Source organism: Parasteatoda tepidariorum, chromosome 9 (assembly GCF_043381705.1).
Source record: "Parasteatoda tepidariorum isolate YZ-2023 chromosome 9, CAS_Ptep_4.0, whole genome shotgun sequence".
In the NCBI taxonomy this organism is placed as follows: domain Eukaryota; kingdom Metazoa; phylum Arthropoda; class Arachnida; order Araneae; family Theridiidae; genus Parasteatoda; species Parasteatoda tepidariorum.
The window spans coordinates 37,743,454-37,764,600 of NC_092212.1; the positions used below are offsets into that span (position 1 = coordinate 37,743,454).

At 30.6% G+C, this 21,147-nt stretch overlaps 2 protein-coding genes across 2 annotated transcripts in view; one reads left to right on the forward strand and one right to left on the reverse strand.

Annotated features, from left to right (window-relative positions):
• Positions 1-433: 433 nt before the first annotated feature.
• Positions 434-1,523, reverse strand: LOC139426362 (uncharacterized; the record flags this gene model as incomplete). The annotated part of the gene is given in 1 exon segment (XM_071184928.1): positions 434-1,523. A coding segment is annotated over 1 exon segment (793 nt), but the record flags the coding sequence as incomplete, so codon positions are not given.
• Positions 1,524-4,363: 2,840 nt separating this feature from the next.
• LOC107456108 (retinaldehyde-binding protein 1) overlaps positions 4,364-21,147 on the forward strand; it is a 41,875-nt gene continuing 25,091 nt past the window's right edge. Inside the window, exon 1 of the mRNA XM_071184929.1 lies at positions 4,364-4,547. The gene's annotated coding sequence lies outside the window, so the exon portion shown is untranslated. The remainder of the gene's footprint in view (positions 4,548-21,147) is intronic.

A 21,147-nucleotide genomic window follows, 5' to 3' on the forward strand; every position in this document is an offset into this window, starting at 1 on the left:
CTCTATTATGTGAGTTACCAACTTTGCTTGTTTTGAAGTTGCCGCAGTTTGTTTCAAGATTGTTAACGACTAATTTTACAGAGATGCCAACTGCTCCGGACACGCCGAAATAATTAAAAAAACGGTAAAACGGTAACCAAGAATCACAATTGATAAACTACCACTTTAAAATATATATTTGCTGTCCGGAGCAAGTTGGCATCTCTGAATTTATAGAATCGATTTTAAAGCTTTATATTAATTATTTATTATGGTGACAACACGATATGTAATTTTGCGCCATTCATTTAAAAAGATAAAAGCAGAAGATTAAAAAGATAGGAGCTATGTTTCCTTTCTTTTTATAATTCAATGTGTGCGTAACTATCGAATGAGGGAGCAAACATGTTAAATGTAATCTTTCAAGGCAAAAAAAAAAAAAAAAAAAAAAAANTGTTTTTCTGTAATTCTGTATTGATGGCATCTGTATCAAAGTCCACAGGCAGGCCCCGGACCAAAACCTTAATATATCTGGCTTGCAGTGTTATTTCAGGTTTGCTGGGCGGATCCCGTACTTTGTCGGTATCCTCCTTAGGTTTTGTTGTCGGCAAGATAGTGACGTCATCTGTTGAATTATGTTGGCTAGAAGAAGGACAGCTGTTTGCAGATATGAGTGTAGAATTATCTTCAATTGTTTTGATTGCATTTTGCTTTTTCTTCTTCTTTTTTCTTTTCTTTGCAGGTGGTTCTGTGCTATTGTTAATATTGATGTCCGTGTCTGTTTCTGTATTCGGTGTTGTATTCAGGTTTTCATCTTTATTTTCCATGGTTATGTCTTCAGTGCTTGGATTAATTTCAGTCATTATTGATTCGAGTTGAATGGAGTTTTTATTCATCTCCTTGTTTTCTTCCGCTTGAAAGTTTTTCCTCTTCCACCTGACGTGATAAGCTGCATTTGTCAGTTTTAGGAAGTAGGAGTATTCATAGTCTCCAGAGTAACTTGATCTTATTTGAATGAGCAGTTTGCTAAGTAATTTATCTAAACCAATCAGCTCCTCTGTATCAAACTGAGTGTAAAACTCTACGAGATCGTCAATATGTTCGTGTTCAACTGGTGGAAAGTATTTTTTTGATATCCCACAGGTAGCAATGATTTCTTCTAATGACGTGGATTCTTTGCAATGCGACGGTGAATTACGACCAGAGAGTGAGACCTTTCCACCACGAGCTGTTTTATGATACGGCATGACTTGAAAAAACAAAATGGCGGGCTCAAAATCCAGACATCAAAATGGCCAGTTGTCAGTATTGTCTCTCCCGACTCAGGAACCTGACGAGATCAAAATCTGTATCACTCACCTCGTAACGTTCAGGATAATCAGCATCAATTCAGCATAACCGGCATCGCAAGGGAGAAGAGAACGTCAGTAGAGCATGATCAGCATCAGTTATCGGCAGCGTTTTCGCATGGCATCATTTCGAAAAACTCTTCCTTAAAGTGACATCACCGCATCTAATCCGTGACACATGACATCAAGTAGCGTAACCAGTTCGTGAAATTCCGTGTGTGGATGATTTGCGTAAGTACCAAAAAGTGGTGAATGATATAAGCCTATGAATTATTTAGAAATAGTGGTGGATGAAAATCTACTAAATTGAATTGATTAATCCAAGAATCACAATTGATAAAATACGACTTTAACATATATATTTGCTGTCCGGAGCAAGTTGGGATCTCTGTAAGTGCTGTTATATGTATTCGTTCATGCGTCAAATTGACGCGTGTTCGTTGAGATAGGCATACATACCTGCCAACTCTCCCGCATTTTGCCGGAGATTTTATTTTCATATTTAAAGTGGTAGTAAATATATACTATTTTTTCTTTTATAAATTTAATTTTTAAATGATTTTGATCACCACTATTCTTACAAAAATCAAGCTGATATATTAATATGCGTTACTATCATGGTTGACAACTTAATTCTTTTCAAATACAACGTATTTGTTTGCTTAAAATTGAAGTTTTAATTCCATTTTAATACCACTGGGAAAAATGATAATGGAAGGGATTAAAAGTTGGCACGTCTGGGTATATAAGAAACGTCCGTAAACCTAGTGTTAAAGGAGAGACAATATACTATGTATTCAGTCTTTATTATGTGAGTTACCAACTTTGCTTGTTTTGAAGTTGCCGCAGTTTGTTTCAAAATTGTTAACGACTAATTTACAGAGATGCTAACTGCTCCGGACACGCCGAAATAATTAAAAAAACCGTAAATAACTACACAGTAAATTTTGCAAATATTTGACTATATTTGCTTGCTATATTAAAGGCATAGCATAGCGTAAGTGCTGTAAAGTGGTGAATTACATAAGCCTACGAATTCATTAGAAATAGTGGTGCATAAAAATCTATTAAATTGAATTTATTAAACCAAGAATCACAATTGATAAACTACCACTTTAAAATATATATTTGCTGTCCGGAGCAAGTTGGCATCTCTGAATTTATAGAATCGATTTTAAAGCTTTATATTAATTATTTATTATGGTGACAACACGATATGTAATTTTGCGCCATTCATTTAAAAAGATAAAAGCAGAAGATTAAAAAGATAGGAGCTATTTTTCCTTTCTTTTTATAATTCAATGTCTGCGTAACTATCGAATGAGGGAGCAAACATGCTAAATGTAATCTTTCAAGGCAAAAAAAAAAAAAAAAAACCTTTATGAAGTTTTGTTATTTTAGTTCGTACGATTTAAATGAATATGAATATAAATTTGTTTCTCTCTGGAATAGAATGCTATGTTAATTATAAAAAAAAATAGTGCGTGGAGTTCCTCCTCGCGGAAGAAGTTAAACTTCGCAATCTGCGACGTTAATTGTTGAAGGATCACTAGTTCTATTCAACGATTCTTTTTCCTGCTCCGCTCGCTTCCGTGCTCTGTAATCAGGGTAATATTGTGCATTTTTCCCTCGTGGACCTCTTGAACCAGTGCTTGTGTTTGTCTCATCGTCTCGCCCTGGAAAATGTATTTGTATTAATAATGCATGTGAATGCGTCATAATGTAATTTCAGAAGAGAAACAATCAATTGATATTCACAAGAGACGTACCTTGACATAACCTTAAATCCGTCGCATTGTCCGTGGGATTGTTTTCACTCATCTTTTACAATTGTTATCCACTAAATTTGAAAATAAAAAATACTACCCTATTTAAATTATATGTGTATCAAAACAAACTAAAAAAATATTTATAGAAAAACAGTACTTTAATTATTTTTATGCTAATGAGAACCAAAACAATATGGAAATGAATGAGGGAAAACTGGATCCTACCGCGCGATTTCCCGGCCAATAAAATTGTAGCGTTAAATGTTTAACGCAACCTTGTTGGAAGTCGTATAAGAAGTATAACTTCAATAATTATTTGAAACTTTCTCTTAATTATGTTAATTCAATTACATTCAGCTGTTAACAGCTCGAAAAGCAATAGAGATTATCTTTCCAATCAACACTAAATGAAAAGTGTCTACATTTTGCAGAAGATTTTTTTTTAAACATCTTCTTTAATTTTTTTTCTAACATGTATTTTTTACTCACAGAAATATTTTTAAACTCTTCAAAACTATAAACCAATTCCATTTTTATTACTTCTTCTTACTTTTATTTATTTATTATTACTATACATTTTTAGGCGTGTGGTGAATTATATATGGCGAGTTGTGAAATTGAAAAATAATTTGATCTAGGATGAACCGATTAGAAAAATTAAATTTACTTAATAGAAAAAATATAATTGCCTTAAAAGAAAGAAAATATCAAGATAAGTATTACTTAATTCGATAATATAGTTCATGCTTAGTAGAGTTATGCTTAGAAAAGTCTAGTAAAGAAAATACTTTGTGAAAATGATTGCAATCTTTTCGAAAAAAGCTATTTTAATGAAAAAAAAGAGTTAACAATAAAAGAAGCAGCAAGAAAAGAGCAGTGTAAATTGAGTAAAATAAACTTTTTTAAGCAGTTAAAGACGTAACTAGGCTGTTGTTTCAGAGGGGGTTAAAATAGTCAGCCATGATGATCTAAAAAAATGGCGCATCATAAAGTTTAAAATTTTGTTAAAAAGAAATTGTTCATAATTTATTTTGCAAAATGTAATACAGTTAATAATTTTCTAAGTAATACAGTTAATGATTTTAATAGTTGACTTATTAATATTTCAGTATTAAGTCATGTAATACCATGCACTCTTAATGGTATTACAGGTTCAAAAAATCATTTAATTTTATAATTTACTGAAACATTATTCTCTTCGATAAAAATTTTATCTGAAATTTACTATCGTGCAAAGGTCTCTAATCAAACGTAATATTATAGGTTGTTGATTGGAAATGTTTGAAAATAATGCATAATTCTATTCTATTTTTAAACTTGTTCAGTATGCTTATCATCAAAAATAGAAAGTCAGCTCTTTGAAAGTCACTTCAAATCAAACGCATTTTTCATATCAAGCAGATATAAAGTGAATTGTGCTTTTCCTAGTTATCGGTTTCCGTACGTCAGCGTAAGTATTGGATGAATATTTTTGTTTATGATAATAAGAATTAGTTAAACTAAAATTTTTACAAATAATTATAGGTTCTGAATATTTAAATTCCTTACCGTAATTTTCTATGTATACCATAAATGGAACATTGATATTCATTCCTTTAGAATTTGTTCTTGTATGACTTAAAATATGAAAAAAACGAAAAAAAAACGAATATTCAATTGAGTTGCTTGCAAGTATTTAATTTTATTCGAAGCAGGTTACACTAACGATTAAATGGTAAGATGATAAAAAAATTCGTAACTCAAGAGTAACCTATACATGGGTAACCTATGCAAAAGTTTACACTAACAAATAAATAGCAAGAAGATAAAAAATTTACTATTTAAGAGTACCATATACCGATATTTAAGAGTAACATATACCAAATAACATACACAAAAGCATAGGCACATACACTCGGAGTAGCATGCATATACATTAAGGACTAAATAGCAAGGAGATAAAAAATTCCATATTCAAGAGTAACATATACCGAATAACATACACAAAAGCATAGACACATACACTCGGAGTAGCATGCATATACATTAAGGACTAAATAGCAAGAAGATAAAAAATTCCATATTCAGGAGTAATGTATACCGAATAACATACACAAAAGGATAGACACATACACTCGGAGTAGCATGCATATACATTAAGGACTAAATAGCAAGAAGATAAAAAATTCCATATTCAAGAGTAACATATACCGAATAACATACACAAAAGGATAGACATATACATACGGAGTAGCATGCATATACATTAAGGATTAAATAGCAAGAAGAAAAAAAAATCCGAAATCAAGAGCAACATATACATAGGTAGCAAATACAAAAGTACGGAAACAATTCTATACTAATTCTATGTAAACAATATTTTTAGAAGTAAATGCTTTGGAAAATTCTACATGGCGAAACAGTTGGCTCAATTTTTGAAATCATGCTTGAATCTTTTAGAAATAATGTCCTTTTTACCCATGGAGTATTGGGATCGACCAAATAGAGGAGAAGAAGTTAATAACTTTTTTTAATTCCAGTACCAGCAATTTTGAAATAATTTAATAGGACTGTAACATTTATCCAAGAATGTTATTGAATTATAGTGTTATTAAAAAAGGAAAAAAAAGCTTTTAATTTGATCATATTTTTGTCGATGGAAATTTTGTTAGGGTGAAATTGAAACCATTTCTTAAAGATTCAAGTGAGCTCGCTCAAATTGTGTCAATAGTTTTGCCATACAGGCCTGAAATTGAGACAGAAAAGAGAAAAAAATAATGGTTGAATCATTTCAATAACAGATGGCTTTTAAGAGGAGTAAGTCTATTTTTAATTATAAACTCAGTATTATGAACTTTTTCTGACGGAAGAAGCAGTTTTATATATGTATTGTACCCGTTAAAAAAGTTTGTTTGTTATGGATATTTACACTTTCCAAAAAAACAGCTGTAAATGAAATTTTTAGTTGACAACTTTTACTCTTTTCCGTCATGAACTTTTAGTCCTGTTGCGATGCAAAATCTTCCAAATCATTTGTTACTAAAAGAAAGATTGTTGATGTAAAGTACGAAGTGTTTCCATAATTTTGTGCAACCCCTCTTTGCTGTCCTTCCTAACCCTTTCTGGACGGGCGATTCATAAATATATTCGTAAGGAATCAGTATCAGGATGGTAAAATATTAAAAGCGGTAGCTTAAGTTTGGACATAGCTAATTTGACGGATTTATTTTTGCTTTCACTTTAAATCTAACACATCCAATTCATGTGTGCTAAAAGTGTAACTATAAAATTTTTAGTTCGAAATAAGTAGTGGTGAATTAAATAAAGAAAAGCATCATTACCCCGCCCACAAATAAGCTAATAGTTTTGTTACCAGTTTTTATCTTTTTTTACCCTGATTATCGCCACCCTGAGAATGCATATATGACTCGCCCTTCTCGAAGAGGTTAAAAGCATCAGCTACCAAACATCAAGAAAAAGGCCAGAATGTTTTACACTGCTTGGAATAAAATCTTTGTATGCTAGTGTATTTCAATTCCTTTCTTTTTGATATTAATTTAACCCTTTAATGGGCTCTTTATTTCTAGTAAAGGTAAATTAAAATATTTTTGGAATTGAAATTGTTTTAAGAACAGTAATTGATGCTGGATATTGGGGTTATCTCGGCGTTTGGCGCGAAGCGCCACTAACCGATTCATCGATTCTGTTTTGTTGTATTCTGGGAGGTCCTAAATATCTTTGAAGTTGTAGTATGTTGTAACGACAAATCAAGTCCTTAAAGAAGTAAATCTTTAGTTTNTTAGTACTTGAGTTGTATGATAAAGTTAATAGTATTTTGATAGTATGCAGTCTGAGCATAAAAAGGCGGTAATTGGGCTGAAATTCGAATTATCACGGATTATATCAATATCGAACAACTTACTGAAATCTAATGTGGTGCATGATTTTGCGTCGCTATAAAATTTTGTGGTCAATTTAGCTATAAAGCAATTGATATCATCAATGTTTAAGTCTTTTTTGAGTAATCTATTGCTAATCGCCCTTGGGGCGCCAGTCATTGTGCGTAAAAATTTACCTTTTGTTGTAGATAGCTTCTTTTTTAGGTACAGTAATTGATATAAAAAAAAACTCATTTAGTTTATAAGAATGCCATTTTTTTTGGTGGTAAATATATTTAACATGACCTATTAGGAGCTTACTGACTTTTATTTTTCTTTATTTATGAAATACATTCCTTAAATGCTACAAACTTCTAAAGGAATTATGTATTTTATAACTTTTATACGTTTTTTAAAAGTGACAAATGGTTACCAATTTTATTCCAACTCACTTCAAGAAAGCTGAAGTTATTGAAAAATGGAAACCTAAATTAAAAGTGGTAAAACGTGGTGGTAAGTATACTTACTACGGCCTTCAAAAGGGTTCTTACTGGTGGGTCACGCTAGATTGTCTCATCTTGGCAGCGCACCGGAGTAGAAACTGGCAACAATAAATTTCATTTTTTAGTTTTTTTCCGGGAATGATAAAAATCCATAACTACCAATTGTTTTTAACGGATGCAATTTTTATACTGAATTGCTTCTTCGCCGTGATAAATTTCCTTACAGTGAATTGTTATTGTTGAGAATAGATTAACTCCTCCCGAATATTATCTAATATTGAAATAGTTCTTCTACCAGTATTTTCACTTTTCCCGGCGTGAACGCGTTAAGTAGGTGTGGTGTGGCAGTTAGGGCTAAGTGACGGAAAGCAAGATATTGCTTGTCCCCAGGAACCCCGGTCAGTGTCAATATTTAAGCTGATCGGTCTGTGTAGGGGTCTGGAAACTGGCCTTGCATTAGGAAGGTTCTGGGTTCGGATCCCTGGCAAGGCATGGATGTTCTTTCATTCTCTGTACTATCTGTCCTTACTGTGGGAGCAATGTTGGACCACCTAATATGGTGCCCCTGAAAGAGGGGTCAACAAATCCGCCCTATTGATACATAAATTGACAAAATATTAACACTGGTGGGATTCAATCGCAGCTACCCTTTTGACTAACATTTCAAAGCATTCATATTTAAAGCGAACACATTCTTTACATTTATTTTCAATAGTAAACAGAAAAAAAATGTTCTAGGAAAGGTGTAGCTAATTTTAGTTTCTTTTTAAAAAAATTTTGAATTTCATTGTTCACCAATTTCCGCATTTTTAGTCACCTGTGGCAACACTGGTAATAGTTTCTTTTTCGAATCTTTTTTCCATTTAAAATCCGTTTCTCCAACAAATACAATTAAAATAATAACGCATAGAAAACGTGTGTAAAAAAATTTGCAACAATAAGTAATAAGTGACGGAATGAGTTGTAAAAAGGAAATTTAATGCAATCGAATGCATTTTTCAAAGTAAATTGGTAAGTTATATTTCTTTAAACAAATAATAATAAATAAATAAATAAAATTGAATAATATTTTTTTCTATTACGGGGCTGTAGCGGATCGCACAACCCTCACCCTGGCCTGGTTTAAGGTTAAGGAAAATCAATAACGGAAAACTAACAAACTTTTAATGATTCTGAAAATTACTTTTATTATGCTTATTATTTATTTATTTTTGTATGAATATGTATTAAATAGGAATGAAATAATAAAATGTTTGATTTATATTTTGATTTTAGCTTCTCATAATTAAAAAATAAATTTTTAAATTTTAATGTCATTATTACAAAGGGGTAAGAGTTCATTTATATAAATGTTTTAAAAAAGCTACTTTTGATTAAAAAAATAATTTAATTTTATTCATTGAAATTTTGAATTTAAATGAAATAAGAAAGTATAATATTTCCAGATTTATTGTAACCCTTTTACATTTGAAAAAGAAAAATTAAAAGTTAAGGTTCACACATTTATTTAAAATAATTTCTATATTAATGTAAAACTATAAGTTGTATTGCTAAATACACTTACTAATTAATACACAATATAGAAATAAATATCTATAAACCAATTGTATATTTAAATAAATAATCCCCATAATCTAAAGCGGTAAGATGTTAATTGATTTAAAACTTTATTCAATTCAAAAAATTACATGAAAATTCGATTTCATTTCTACTGAAGAAAATTGAAAGTCCTAAAAACAGAAATAATAATCTGTGCAACAGAACACTGGTATTTCCAAGCGTAAGATTATTTATTCCTCATAAGACTAACTAGATTTCTTATTTCTTCCTTTCAAATGAAACGCAGCAACGGGCACGCACGCCATCTATCGAGTCCATCATACATGAAAAACTTTCGCGAAACAAAGCTAACACGTTGAATGCCATGGGGGTCATCGGTGACCGGCATTGAGTTTGTCCGTAGCGCCACGAGGGTCACAGGTGACCGGCGAAGTTAAGATTATTAGAAACACATAATTCGAGTAAAATATTATTATCGTTACTGAAATGGTTTGAAGAAAGTAATACAATATAGAACACACAAAAATAGTTTTATTTATGAGAGATGCTTTATTAGAGATGCCGACTTGCTCCGGACAGCGAAAAAATATTTTCAAGTGGTAGTTTATCAATTGAGATTCTTGGTTTAATAAATTCAATTTAGTAAATTTTTATCCGCCACTATGTCTAAACAATTCGTAGGCTTATATAATTCACCACTTTTTTCAGATACTTCAAAAATAAACTCTCTATGGCATAAGGGAAGATTATAAGAAGACTCGTCGGCGCCCCTAAATGCATTAGCAATAATAGTATAAAAAGGGATCTTAAAATTGATGACATCAACATCTATATAAAAAATTTAAACCAAAATTTCTACGATGAAGCAANCTTCATACAGCAAATCTAGAATGAAATAACAGATGCTTTTAAAAACGTTTCCACAGAAACCAAGTATATTGCCCATCATTACAGATTACCACCTGAAATAAAGAATATAATAAGATTAAGGAACTCGCACAGAAAATGGTACCAAAGAACTTACGACCCAGCAAACCTGGACGCAATAAAACAACTCAATAACCAGATTAAAAAACAACTGTGGCAGGCAAAAATCGCCTCCCTCTGCACTACCAACAACTCTATATGGAAAATGGCCAAGAAACTGAAAACAACTCCTCAAATAGACAGACCAATAAATGGACCATCAGGCGCAGTTTACACAATATCAGAAAAAATCGAAATATTCGCAGATTCACTTCAAAATCAATTTTCACCAAATATCAACTCTGACCAAAATCATCACAATATCATCACAGAAGAAGTTAATAATTTTCAAACTGAACACCTCATCCCAGAAACAATAAATTCAACCAATAATCAAGAAGTTAGCTGCATCATACAAAAACTGAAAAACAATAAAGCTCCAGGTGAGGACGGGATAAAGAATAAGATGATAAAACTATTACCAAACAACTACATCTGCAAAATCACGCATATTTTTAATGTCTGCCTTGCTCATAATTACTACCCACAAATCTGGAAAAACGCATCAGTCATTCTATTTCTCAAGAAAAATAAGAACCCAAGCTGCCCTGAGAGTTATCGCCCAATCAGTCTACTTAACATACTTGGAAAAATATACGAAAAAATCATCTACAATAGAATAAAACCACTTCTTACAGCCCTCCCCGACGAACAGTATGGATTCCGACAAAAACTAGATACCACCAAACAGTTACTCCGAATAATAGACTATACTGGCAGAGCAATCATAAATAAAGAAACAATAGCCTTCCTGATGATCGACATATCCAAAGCATTTGATAAAGTATGGCACACTGGTACAATATATAAACTCATACAGCTGAATTTTCCACCCGGCATAATCAAACTCCTATCCTGCTATCTTTCTAATAGAACATTTCAAATCACCATCAAAAACAAAAAATCCACAAAGAGAAACATCACAGCCGGAGTACCACAGGGCAGCATTCTGGGACCGATATTATACATATTATACACTTATGATTTTCCTATAAACAAAGCCGATTATAACAGCATAACAGCCTATTACGCAGACGATACCGGTATTATTATTAAATCCAGAAACCCAAATCATGCTCTTCAAAAACTACAAGACCATATAGACGAAATAGAAGACTGGTGCTTAAAATGGAAAACTGCAGTAAATGCTGGAAAATCACAAATATTAATTATACAAAAAAGAAGAATTAAAATACTTCCACAACTTCAACCAAAAATGTTCAACATACCAATACCAATAGTTAAAAAAGCAAATTATCTTGGCCTTATAATGAATAGCAAACTCACCTGGAATGATCACATAAAAAGCACAATAGATAAAGCAAATGCAGCAATAATAGCCATACAACCATTAATATATAATCAGAATATGTCACTTAAACTAAAGAAGCTACTATATACCCTTAGAAAAATAACCTGTGCAAGATGGTTCATCCGGAATACCAATATACATGCAGATCTCAAAATACCAACTCTATCACAGCATATATACAAGCTAAACACAGATTTTTTCGATAAAGCCATAGAATGTAAAACCGCAAATTTTAATGAAATCTTTAAATTTGAAAATTATATCAAAGATAAAAACTACAGACCAATAGCTGCACATTTCACCTCCGACGCTTCATATCATAACTATCAAAACAAATAATTTCATCAACCTTTCTGAAAATAACGTTTACTCATGCTGATAGAATTCTGAACAACTCCAAAATCAAACAAACACAGTTTAGAGCAAGCTGCTCAATTTTTTTTTATTCCATTTTAGTTATTCAAGCAAAGAGCTTGAAATATTCATAAAAGCAACTCCATTGCCTGCTTACCTCATTGCTCAACCAAAACTGTTCTATAATTCCAGATGAATGGGATAGGGGACGCTTCGCGGCCCAGGTGCCCAATAAAATCAAAACACTAGGACTAGGACAGATACTTCAAAAATAAACTCTCTATGGCAGAAGGGAAGATTATAAGAAGACTCTTCGGCGCCCCTAAATGCATTAGCAATAATAGTATAAAAAGGGATCTTAAAATTGATGACATCAACGTCTATATAAAAAATTTAAACCAAAATTTCTACGATGAAGCAAAAACCTGTACCACCAGCAGTTTTAACTCACTCCTAGATATCGAATTAATTGACGACAACACTAAATTTAGCCCAATCACTGCCTTTTTCCTTAGGGATATGATGTTGCCTTAGCACACGAAGTACACTCTCGATTTTTGGTGCTAAGCACCACCTCTTCCCCCCATCTCCATTCCACTTCACTACTCCTCATCATCGATTTACTACTACAGATGAATCGGTTAATGCCGCTTCGCGGCAGCGCACCGAGATTTTTATGATTTCTACCATCTACCATCAGATACTTCACCTAAATCTTTTAAAAAACTAGCAAAATCTGTCTAATATTTGTAAATTTAGTTTGTAGTTATTTACCGTTTGGCCAGACTGGCAAGACATGTAAAATTAGGGTGGCATTCAACGTGTTAAGTAATTCATTGAGTAAGCTGACAAAAGTGTGTAGTGACGAAAATCTGATCCAAAAATTTAAAAATAAATAAATGAAAAATGGTATTGAAATTTTCAAAACTGCCTAAACGTGTCGACCTACGCAAATAAGTAAATCTGATCTCAGATTAACGAAATAAACAAGAAGTAGTTACAAGATTTTTAAGTTATTCATTATCTTAACCTGACAGTCGGCGCTGTAATTTGTAAATTTGGCCCCAACATAATACATTAAGAAGAAAGTGTAAGTAAAACTTAATAATGTACATAAATTCAGAGAGAAAGAAGGAAAAAAAATTATAAGTCGTCAGCATTGCAATGAAAAGAGTAACAAATTTCTTTTTATTAGGATTTACTTTAAAATTTAAGAAATAAAGATCATACATTTAACTAAGCGAGTTGGTGAATACAAATTTATTAAAATACAATTAATTTTTTTACTTTAGCTGCTAATTTTTTAATGTTTGTACTGACCGAACCTTATAAAGAAAGAATAACTAAACTGTAAAATTATTTCATGATTAGCTATTTTCTCATCCAAATAAAATGTGAGTGGCCCCCACAATAGATAGTAATTAAACGCCAACAGGTTGGATCTTTAATCATCAATTATTAATTTTATTGCAAGGAATATAAGTATGCAAGGAATAAAAATAATTATATTTTTATTAACAATATGATTTTTAATGCAACTGAATCAAACTAGATAAAACTGTTATTTAAAACATCATTTAATTATTACTTTAATTATCAAATTTTTACATAATTTTATAATCGTGTGAGCTGATGACCCCGTCATTTCTTTTGCCATAGTTTGTTTTTCGGCTTTGATAAACATCCTTCGTTTGTGCGTCGCTCTAAAAGTCAATTTTGCAATTATGCGCCGAAATTTAAGGCTAACATTTTAAATTTTTAATCCTTAAAATATTTTTTCTTTTTTAAAAAAATGTTTTAAATTAAAAATGAAGCAAATAAGCAATCCTTGTTACAGATGAAAAGAAATATATGTCGTTAGATCCTATTGAATTTGCTGTTTCTAGAAAGACATTCTTTCTAGAATTTTGAATAGGGTGTCTTATCTGTTACACCAACAACAATGAAAGCCCATTCATCTTTAAGAAAATGACCATTCCTCTTGTCCAGAGGTTAGTTATACTCCCATGCTGTTTTCTAGAGAAAAAAAAGACACCTGGAATACGAAAGATGAAAGAGACCGCGATTACTTATTTGCAGTCAGATGGACATTATAAGTTATAAGTAAATAAAAGGAGGTGATGTGTTTAGTGACATTAGTAATCGAACAACTTATTTTGCAGCATATTATGACGTCAAGTACTTTTCTTAGAAATTTATCATGTAATGTTTCACCCCCTCCCATAAAACTCAATTTTTTTGTGAAGAAGTGTTCATTTATATCTAACTAAAACTTGTGGACGATGAGAACGTGGTGGATGATACTGACGAGGATGATACAGTTCCTCCAAAAGACACAATAGTATTGGAAGCTTTAGACATTTTTCGTGATTATTTACAATTTAATTTTGTTTATGAAACTCCCCCTTATCCCATTTATATGAACTGGAGGAAACTGTTTTTGAAATACGTCGGCAAAAACAAATACAAACATGTATTAAGATTGTTTTGTAAGGAAATAAATTGTCTTAAGGTATGTTAAATTTTTTCTTTGTATAATTATAGTACTAAATACCAAAACAGTATAAATATTAACATTTAATCTTTAGAAACATATTTATTCATATTGTCACTGCAATTTACGTTGCGTTTTAGAATTTTGAAGTTTTTCACTTATGCGCCTCTTTCACTTATGCGCTTTTTTCTCTTGGCCCCTTACACCGGTGNTGTGTGTATGATGTGTGAATGTGGCCCACCCTAAAAACGGGTTTGTGGCAGTGTGGCGTGGTCAATGTTGCTCGCCTCCGTGACTTTGGTTCACAGGTGCCCACTGGGTAACGCGAAATGAGCAACAATTCTGGCATAGTATAGGCAAAAGATTCAAATTCAGTGCCTGCCATTAGAAAAAAAAATTCCTTTATTAAAAAACTATACGTTTAAAGCTATTGTAAATAACATTTTATCTTAGTATGTAAAGCATGTAACCAAAAATTGACATGAAATCTATCGAACTATTTTTTGAAGCTTTTTTATCTGGATAAACAAAACAACATAGTTAAAGTGCCTTAAAATCAAAATAAAATTCTAAATTTATAATATATCTACTAATGTAAGGAATAGAATTAATTGCAGTTAAAAACGGACAAACAGTTTAAATATTTTAAAGTTTATTATTATTTTTTCAAAACTAAAGCTGTAGTTCGGCATTATTTTTTACCATGCAATGATTATTTCTTAATATTCATTGCTTTAAGATGAATATTAAGAAGTATTCATTATAAGAATAAGAATATTATGAATATTAAAAAGTAGTCACAATAAGAATTAGAATATTATGAATAGTGAGAAATATTCATTGTTTATAAAACAAAATAATTAAACTTAGTATCAAAAGTTAACTTAGCAGTTATGAATATATTACAAACTCACACGTATTATGATAATAAGCATAGAATTGGCATGCGTAATTTTAAGAAACAAGAGAGCCTTAAATAGCCTAAATGAAAATTTTTCTAAATGCAATCTACACTGTTTAGTACGACACCCCATTAAAGCGGCTCCTCCTTTATAACGACCGATGCATGAAGTTCTTTTTATTATTCTACAGATTCAATGCTATTTTGATATTCAATAGAACTTCCATACCAAAATTTAGTCATTTTATTCAGATAAAACTTTTAAATAACTAATTTAAATGATTATTTCCCTTGATCTTACTATGCAATAAAAAGTCTCCTTGCCGTCAGGGTAACCGTGGGAGGTTCTCGTGGTCTTCCTCTCCATGTAACACAAATGCGGGTTAGCTCCATCCACGAAGCGGGTTAGTCTTCCACGAAGGCAAATTGCTCCCAATACTCGATCTAGGAGTTCCCTTGTCCTCTGAATTGGGTTCAAAATTACAAGGCTACGGAGTTGAACGTTGAACATTAGTAGTCGTAAACTCATGAAATTCGGTCGACTGTTCAAAGACGGTTATAAAATTATAAAATAAAATGACCTGAAAAATTAAAATTTAGGTTTTAAAATATTTAAAAATACTGAGTATAAAAAATAATTTTACCTTGCAATCTAAACTTTTTTATCATTAGCAAATTAATTAGTAAAAATATGTTTTTTACCTAAATTTCTTATTATATTATTTGTCTTTGGCCGAAGCCGTAAAACATTTTATGAAAGCATTATTTTCGTATTATGAATTCTTCAAATGTGATTCATCGAAATAATAATGATGCAACAAATTTTTGAACCCTTATAGCAGTTGAGCTATAAATGATTTTCAAAACTTTATCCATCACTTATCTTGGGGGCTCCAAATTCTATGAAAAAAAAGCTTTATTTCTTTAGAAAAAACAAGTTTTTTTGCTCAATATAAATATATTCTACTAAACACTTAACTGTTATGCAAATCTTAAGATTTTTTTCTGGAGATATTGCAAAATCTCTTTCCAGAATGAAAATCTGACCAACCTTTCAAAAGTATTAAGGCTAATCCATGTTTTTTTTTTTTTTTTTTTTTTTTTTTTTTTTTTTTTTTTGCTGATAGTGAAAAAACGTAACATTTTAAAATTGTGATTAACCCCTTCCTCGCCGACTACTAAAAATTATTTATATGTATGATAAACACTTCTTATGATTAAAGTGTTACTAAATATTTATATGAAGTGGATAGTGCTTTCTGTTGCCTGTCATTTTACTTTTAAAAAATCACAATATTTTTGTTTTACTATTTAATTTATATCATTATATTATAATCTGTAAAATTATATCTTTTGTAATCTTCTACTATACAAGAGATATTCGAATAAATGAAATGTTGCATAACATTTTTAAAACAAAAAAAAAATTTTTCTCGTGTCCATAATTTTTTATTTTATTTCAGACTGTGGCAGACCATAAAAAAATATTGTAACTTTGCTTTATATTCATGTGCCTTAATGCATATCACCAGCAGTAAATTTTTATTTTGGACGAAGCTCAAAGAGCACGTTAAAGAGACTATATATAACAAAAAAAAGCTATTTAATACTAAACAATTAATAAAATTTTGAAGTTAAAATACGAATTACTTTCCTTCTAATGCCACGTACTTTAAGAAAACCTTGTTCACCAGAAAAAAAAAAACTTAAAAACAACTGTGGATATTTAGTTGCTGTATTAAGACCAAAGTTAAAAGCTGATTATTTTTTTTAAACGCGTATTTTGAATTGCGCCAAACTCGTTAATCACGTTTTTCAAAGCTGCGTCCTTCTGTCTTTAAATGTTTTCATCAAGCTATGACCATTTTTTAAACGTGTATTTTGAGATATATACAGGGGTTGAGCAAAATAATGGAAATAGATCTATGTTCTATTGTTTACTATCTCCATGTAAAAATTTTTTCTTTTAACAACAAATGTTTTGAAAGATCTTACATTGGCAAAACTGTTGTCACAATCTGAAAGATCATGCTTGAAACGTTCAGAAATGATGCTATTTTACCCATAAATCAGCTTTTAACTTCCTTCGTTTATTTCGATCGAGGCAAATTTTGCATGGGTTCTTACTTTTGTTGTTAAAAGAAAAATTGCTTAATGGGCATTTCTGTTGGCACATCTTGAAGAATCATGCTTGAAGTTTTTAGAAATGATGTCATTTTTACTCATAAATCAGCTTTTAGCTTCCCTCGTTTATTTCACTCGATGCAAATTTTGCATGGGTAAAAAAGAACGCCATTTTTAAAAGCTTCAAGCGTGATCTTTCAAATTCTGCCAACAGTTTTGCCATGTAAAATTTTACAAAAAAATTGCTATTGAAGGAAAAATTTTATTCATGGAGATAATATAGAAGTGTTTCCATAATTTTGATTTGCCGTGTTGGCTCAAGGGATAGAGGTGAACTTCCACTCAGGGGAACCGGGTTCAAATCCCAACAATGGCTGGTCGATACGAATTCCTCAAACACCTCGCATCAACCACAGTGCTGACGTAAAATATCCTGGTAGACGGATAATGAGTTTTAGTTTCCTAGCCGTTAGGCTAACCGTGGAAGGTTTTTGTAGTTTCTCTCTCCATGTAACACAAATGCGTGTTAGTTCCACTAGAAATGTTTCCTATAAAGGTAAATTTCTCCCAATAATTGATCTAGGAGTTTCCTTGTCTTCTGGATTGGGTTCAAAATTATTAAGCTACAGAGTTGAACATTGGTAGTCGTAAACCCACAACTGGATCGGTTTAACAACGGTTCTTAAATATCTATATTCTTTTAATCCAAATTTCAAGCCATGTTCATTTTCTAAAACACTTTTTTGACAATCTTTGAAGCCCTCATTTCAAGCTATATTTATTTTCTAAAACACGTTTTTAGCAATTTTTGAAGCCCTCATTTTTAGCTATATTTATTTTTCAAACGGGTTTAGCAAGTTATCTTCATTTTCTGACTCACACTTTTATAGCAGTTTCGAGTTTTTCAAGCTGCCCTTTTTCTTTCAGACTTTTGAGAAATCACGCTCATTTTAGCGTTTATTTTTGAGATTTATCTATATTTTTCAATTGCGGTTCTTAAGCTGTGTCTATTACAGTAAACTTATATTTTAAACACTGCTTTTCAAACAAGCATTTTTAGCGATGTCCATTTTCGGAAGCTTGAACTAGTTCTAATTTTTCATGCAGGCATTTTAAGATACAGCTTTCTTCTTCTTCAAATACTTGTATCAAGCTTGTTTTTTTAAACGTGCTTTGTGAAAAATATCAATTTTTTTTCAAACCATGTCCATTTTCTTTAAAACGCAGTTTTAGCTAGGTCTAACTTTTCAAGCACGCACTTTAAGTTATGGTTTTTTTTCTTTTGAAAACACGCACATTAAGCTCCTTTTCTTAAACGTGCATTTTGAAAAAGATAATTTTTTTTTCAAACTTATCCATTTTCTTTAACGCGCATTTTTAGCTAGGTCAAACTTTTCTAGCACGCATATAAAGTTATGGGTTTTTTCTTTAAACACTTATATCAAGCTTCTTTTTTTAAACGTGCTCTTCGAAAAATATCCATTTTTTTTTCAAACTTATCCATTTTCTTTAACGCGCATTTTTAGCTAGGTCAAACTTTTCAAGCACGCATATAAAGTTATGGGTTTTTTCTTTAAACACTTATATCAAGCTTCTTTTTTTAAACGTGCTCTTCGAAAAATATCCATTTTTTTTCAAACTTTGTCGATTTTCTTTCATGCGCATTATGAGCAAGGCTCAAAATAATAAGTTCATTATCAATATGTATCAGGAAGGTTGGGTAAAGTGCAAGGTTTCAAATTTATTTGTTTTATTGTCTGCTTTTTGGAGATAAAATCAGTTTGCAAACACGTAATAAATATTTTTTTCCAAATAAATTGATTTACGTCATTTCATTATCGAACTATTTTTTTTATTGGACGTTTAAAATAATTTTTTTTTTATCAATGTAATAGATATTTTTGAAAAACACGGAACTTATCGGCTTACGGAACTTAACGGCATTCGAGGAAATAGAAGATTAGGTCAAGGTTTCTTCTAAAAAAGATTTAGTGATAATAAGTATAGTATATGGACTAGATAAATCTTGCATCAATATCTATAATCTTGGGTACGCATACTTTTATCTTGTGTTACTGATTAAATTTAAAATACTTTAAGTTCAACAAAAATTATGCATAAATAAACATCTTCTAATATATTTGTGTTCATTAAAATGAATGTTTGTATTTTATTTTAGTGTTTTATTGATTGATAAAAGTCTGATTTAATATTTACTATTAGAATCATTGAAAGGTATTTGGTAAAAAATCCTTTATGTTTCTTTCTTAATTTTGATTGAAATGAAAAAAAATGTTGTAGTATTTTCAAAACGAAATTAATTTCGAAATTCAATGCAATTAATATAATTTTTGATCTAAAAATATTTTCACGTGTAACTCTACTATGAAGTTTTGCGTAAAAAAGATTTTTTGAAAATTTCGAACTAGTATTTCTGTTTAATTTCAAATTTCTTAAGCTTATAATTACAGGATCTAAAATAATTACGGGTTATTTAGGAAAAGTCATTTATGCTGTTTTAAATTGGATTACACTGTTTTAAATTATTAGAAGAAATATTAGAAATGAATTAATGTGTTAAAATTGAATTTTATCCTGAATTAAATTAAGTTAAAATGATCTTTGATTAAAATGTTAAGGATTATGTTTTCACACGGAACTCCTATATAATTATGTGAAAATTTTTTTTTAAAATTTCAATCTATTAATTCTGTATAACTTCGAGCTTCTTAATCTTACAATTAAACTTCTTTTCATATTCTAAAATAATTGCATTGTATTTAAAAAAAAAACATTTATATTTTTTTAACCGGATTAAGCTGCTTTCAGTTAAAAAGAAAGAATATTAAAAATTAATTAATGCTCTCAAACAATGTTAGTTTCTGCGTTGAATTCAGTCCATTTTATTTATTTGTAATAAGTAATATTTAAATAAGTTTTCTTAAAAGGTTGAGTAGTCTGAGCTTTCATTGCGAAAGATTGAGAGCTGCTTAAACTTTCCTTTCGTACTTCCGATCGATAAGTACCAATTTTGTTTGGGGAGTAAAGGTGGCTTGTGCGTAGAGCAGATCGCATTGCTTTAATCATGTTGTTGGGCATTGAATTATAGAGTCTTAACCTCCATGACCCCTTAGCTTACAACTTGTTATTTCGGGAATGCCTTACTTAATTTTGAAATTAGATATATGTAAAAAAATATATTAGATTAATCAGTTTGTTTTAAAAGGTCAAAGCACTTTATACCACGAATTGTCTGTGTAACTTTTTATTTTATTAAAATAATCTTTCCAATGTATTCAGCTACACTTTTTAATTTAACGCTTCTATTAGAAATCATATTATTTTTATCAGTTCAAAAAAATACGATGAAAGAAATAAAGCAGTAAAAACAAACTAAATTGGGCTTATCTCTTATCTCTGTCTCTTATATCTAACTTATCTCTTAAAAAGTATGTGTGATTAAAAATACATACGATGCGTAATTAATACTTTATATAACAAGTGTAATTACTAAGGCCCGGATTTTGATGACATTTGCATTTTTTTGCATTTTTTGCATTTTTGGACATTTTTTGTCTTCTAGAGCATTTTTTTAGATTTATAGGGCATTTTTCTTTAAATTTTGGGGCATGTTTTGCATTTTAATGCATTTTTTAAAGTTTTTTGTTAATTTTTTCCAATTTTTATTATTTTTTATCAATTTTCATTATTACACTGGTTTCCAAACAATGAAGAAAATCTATAGGATATTAACAGGTGAAGCAACATCTTTTCAAATTGAAGAAGAATTGTCAGCAAGTGAGACCGTCTTTTTCAAGTACACACCTATAACATCAGTAGACGTTGAAAGAAGCTTCTGCAGGAATGAAAATTTACTTTCAGACAAGAGACGCTCGTTTACATTTCAAATTATCAAAAA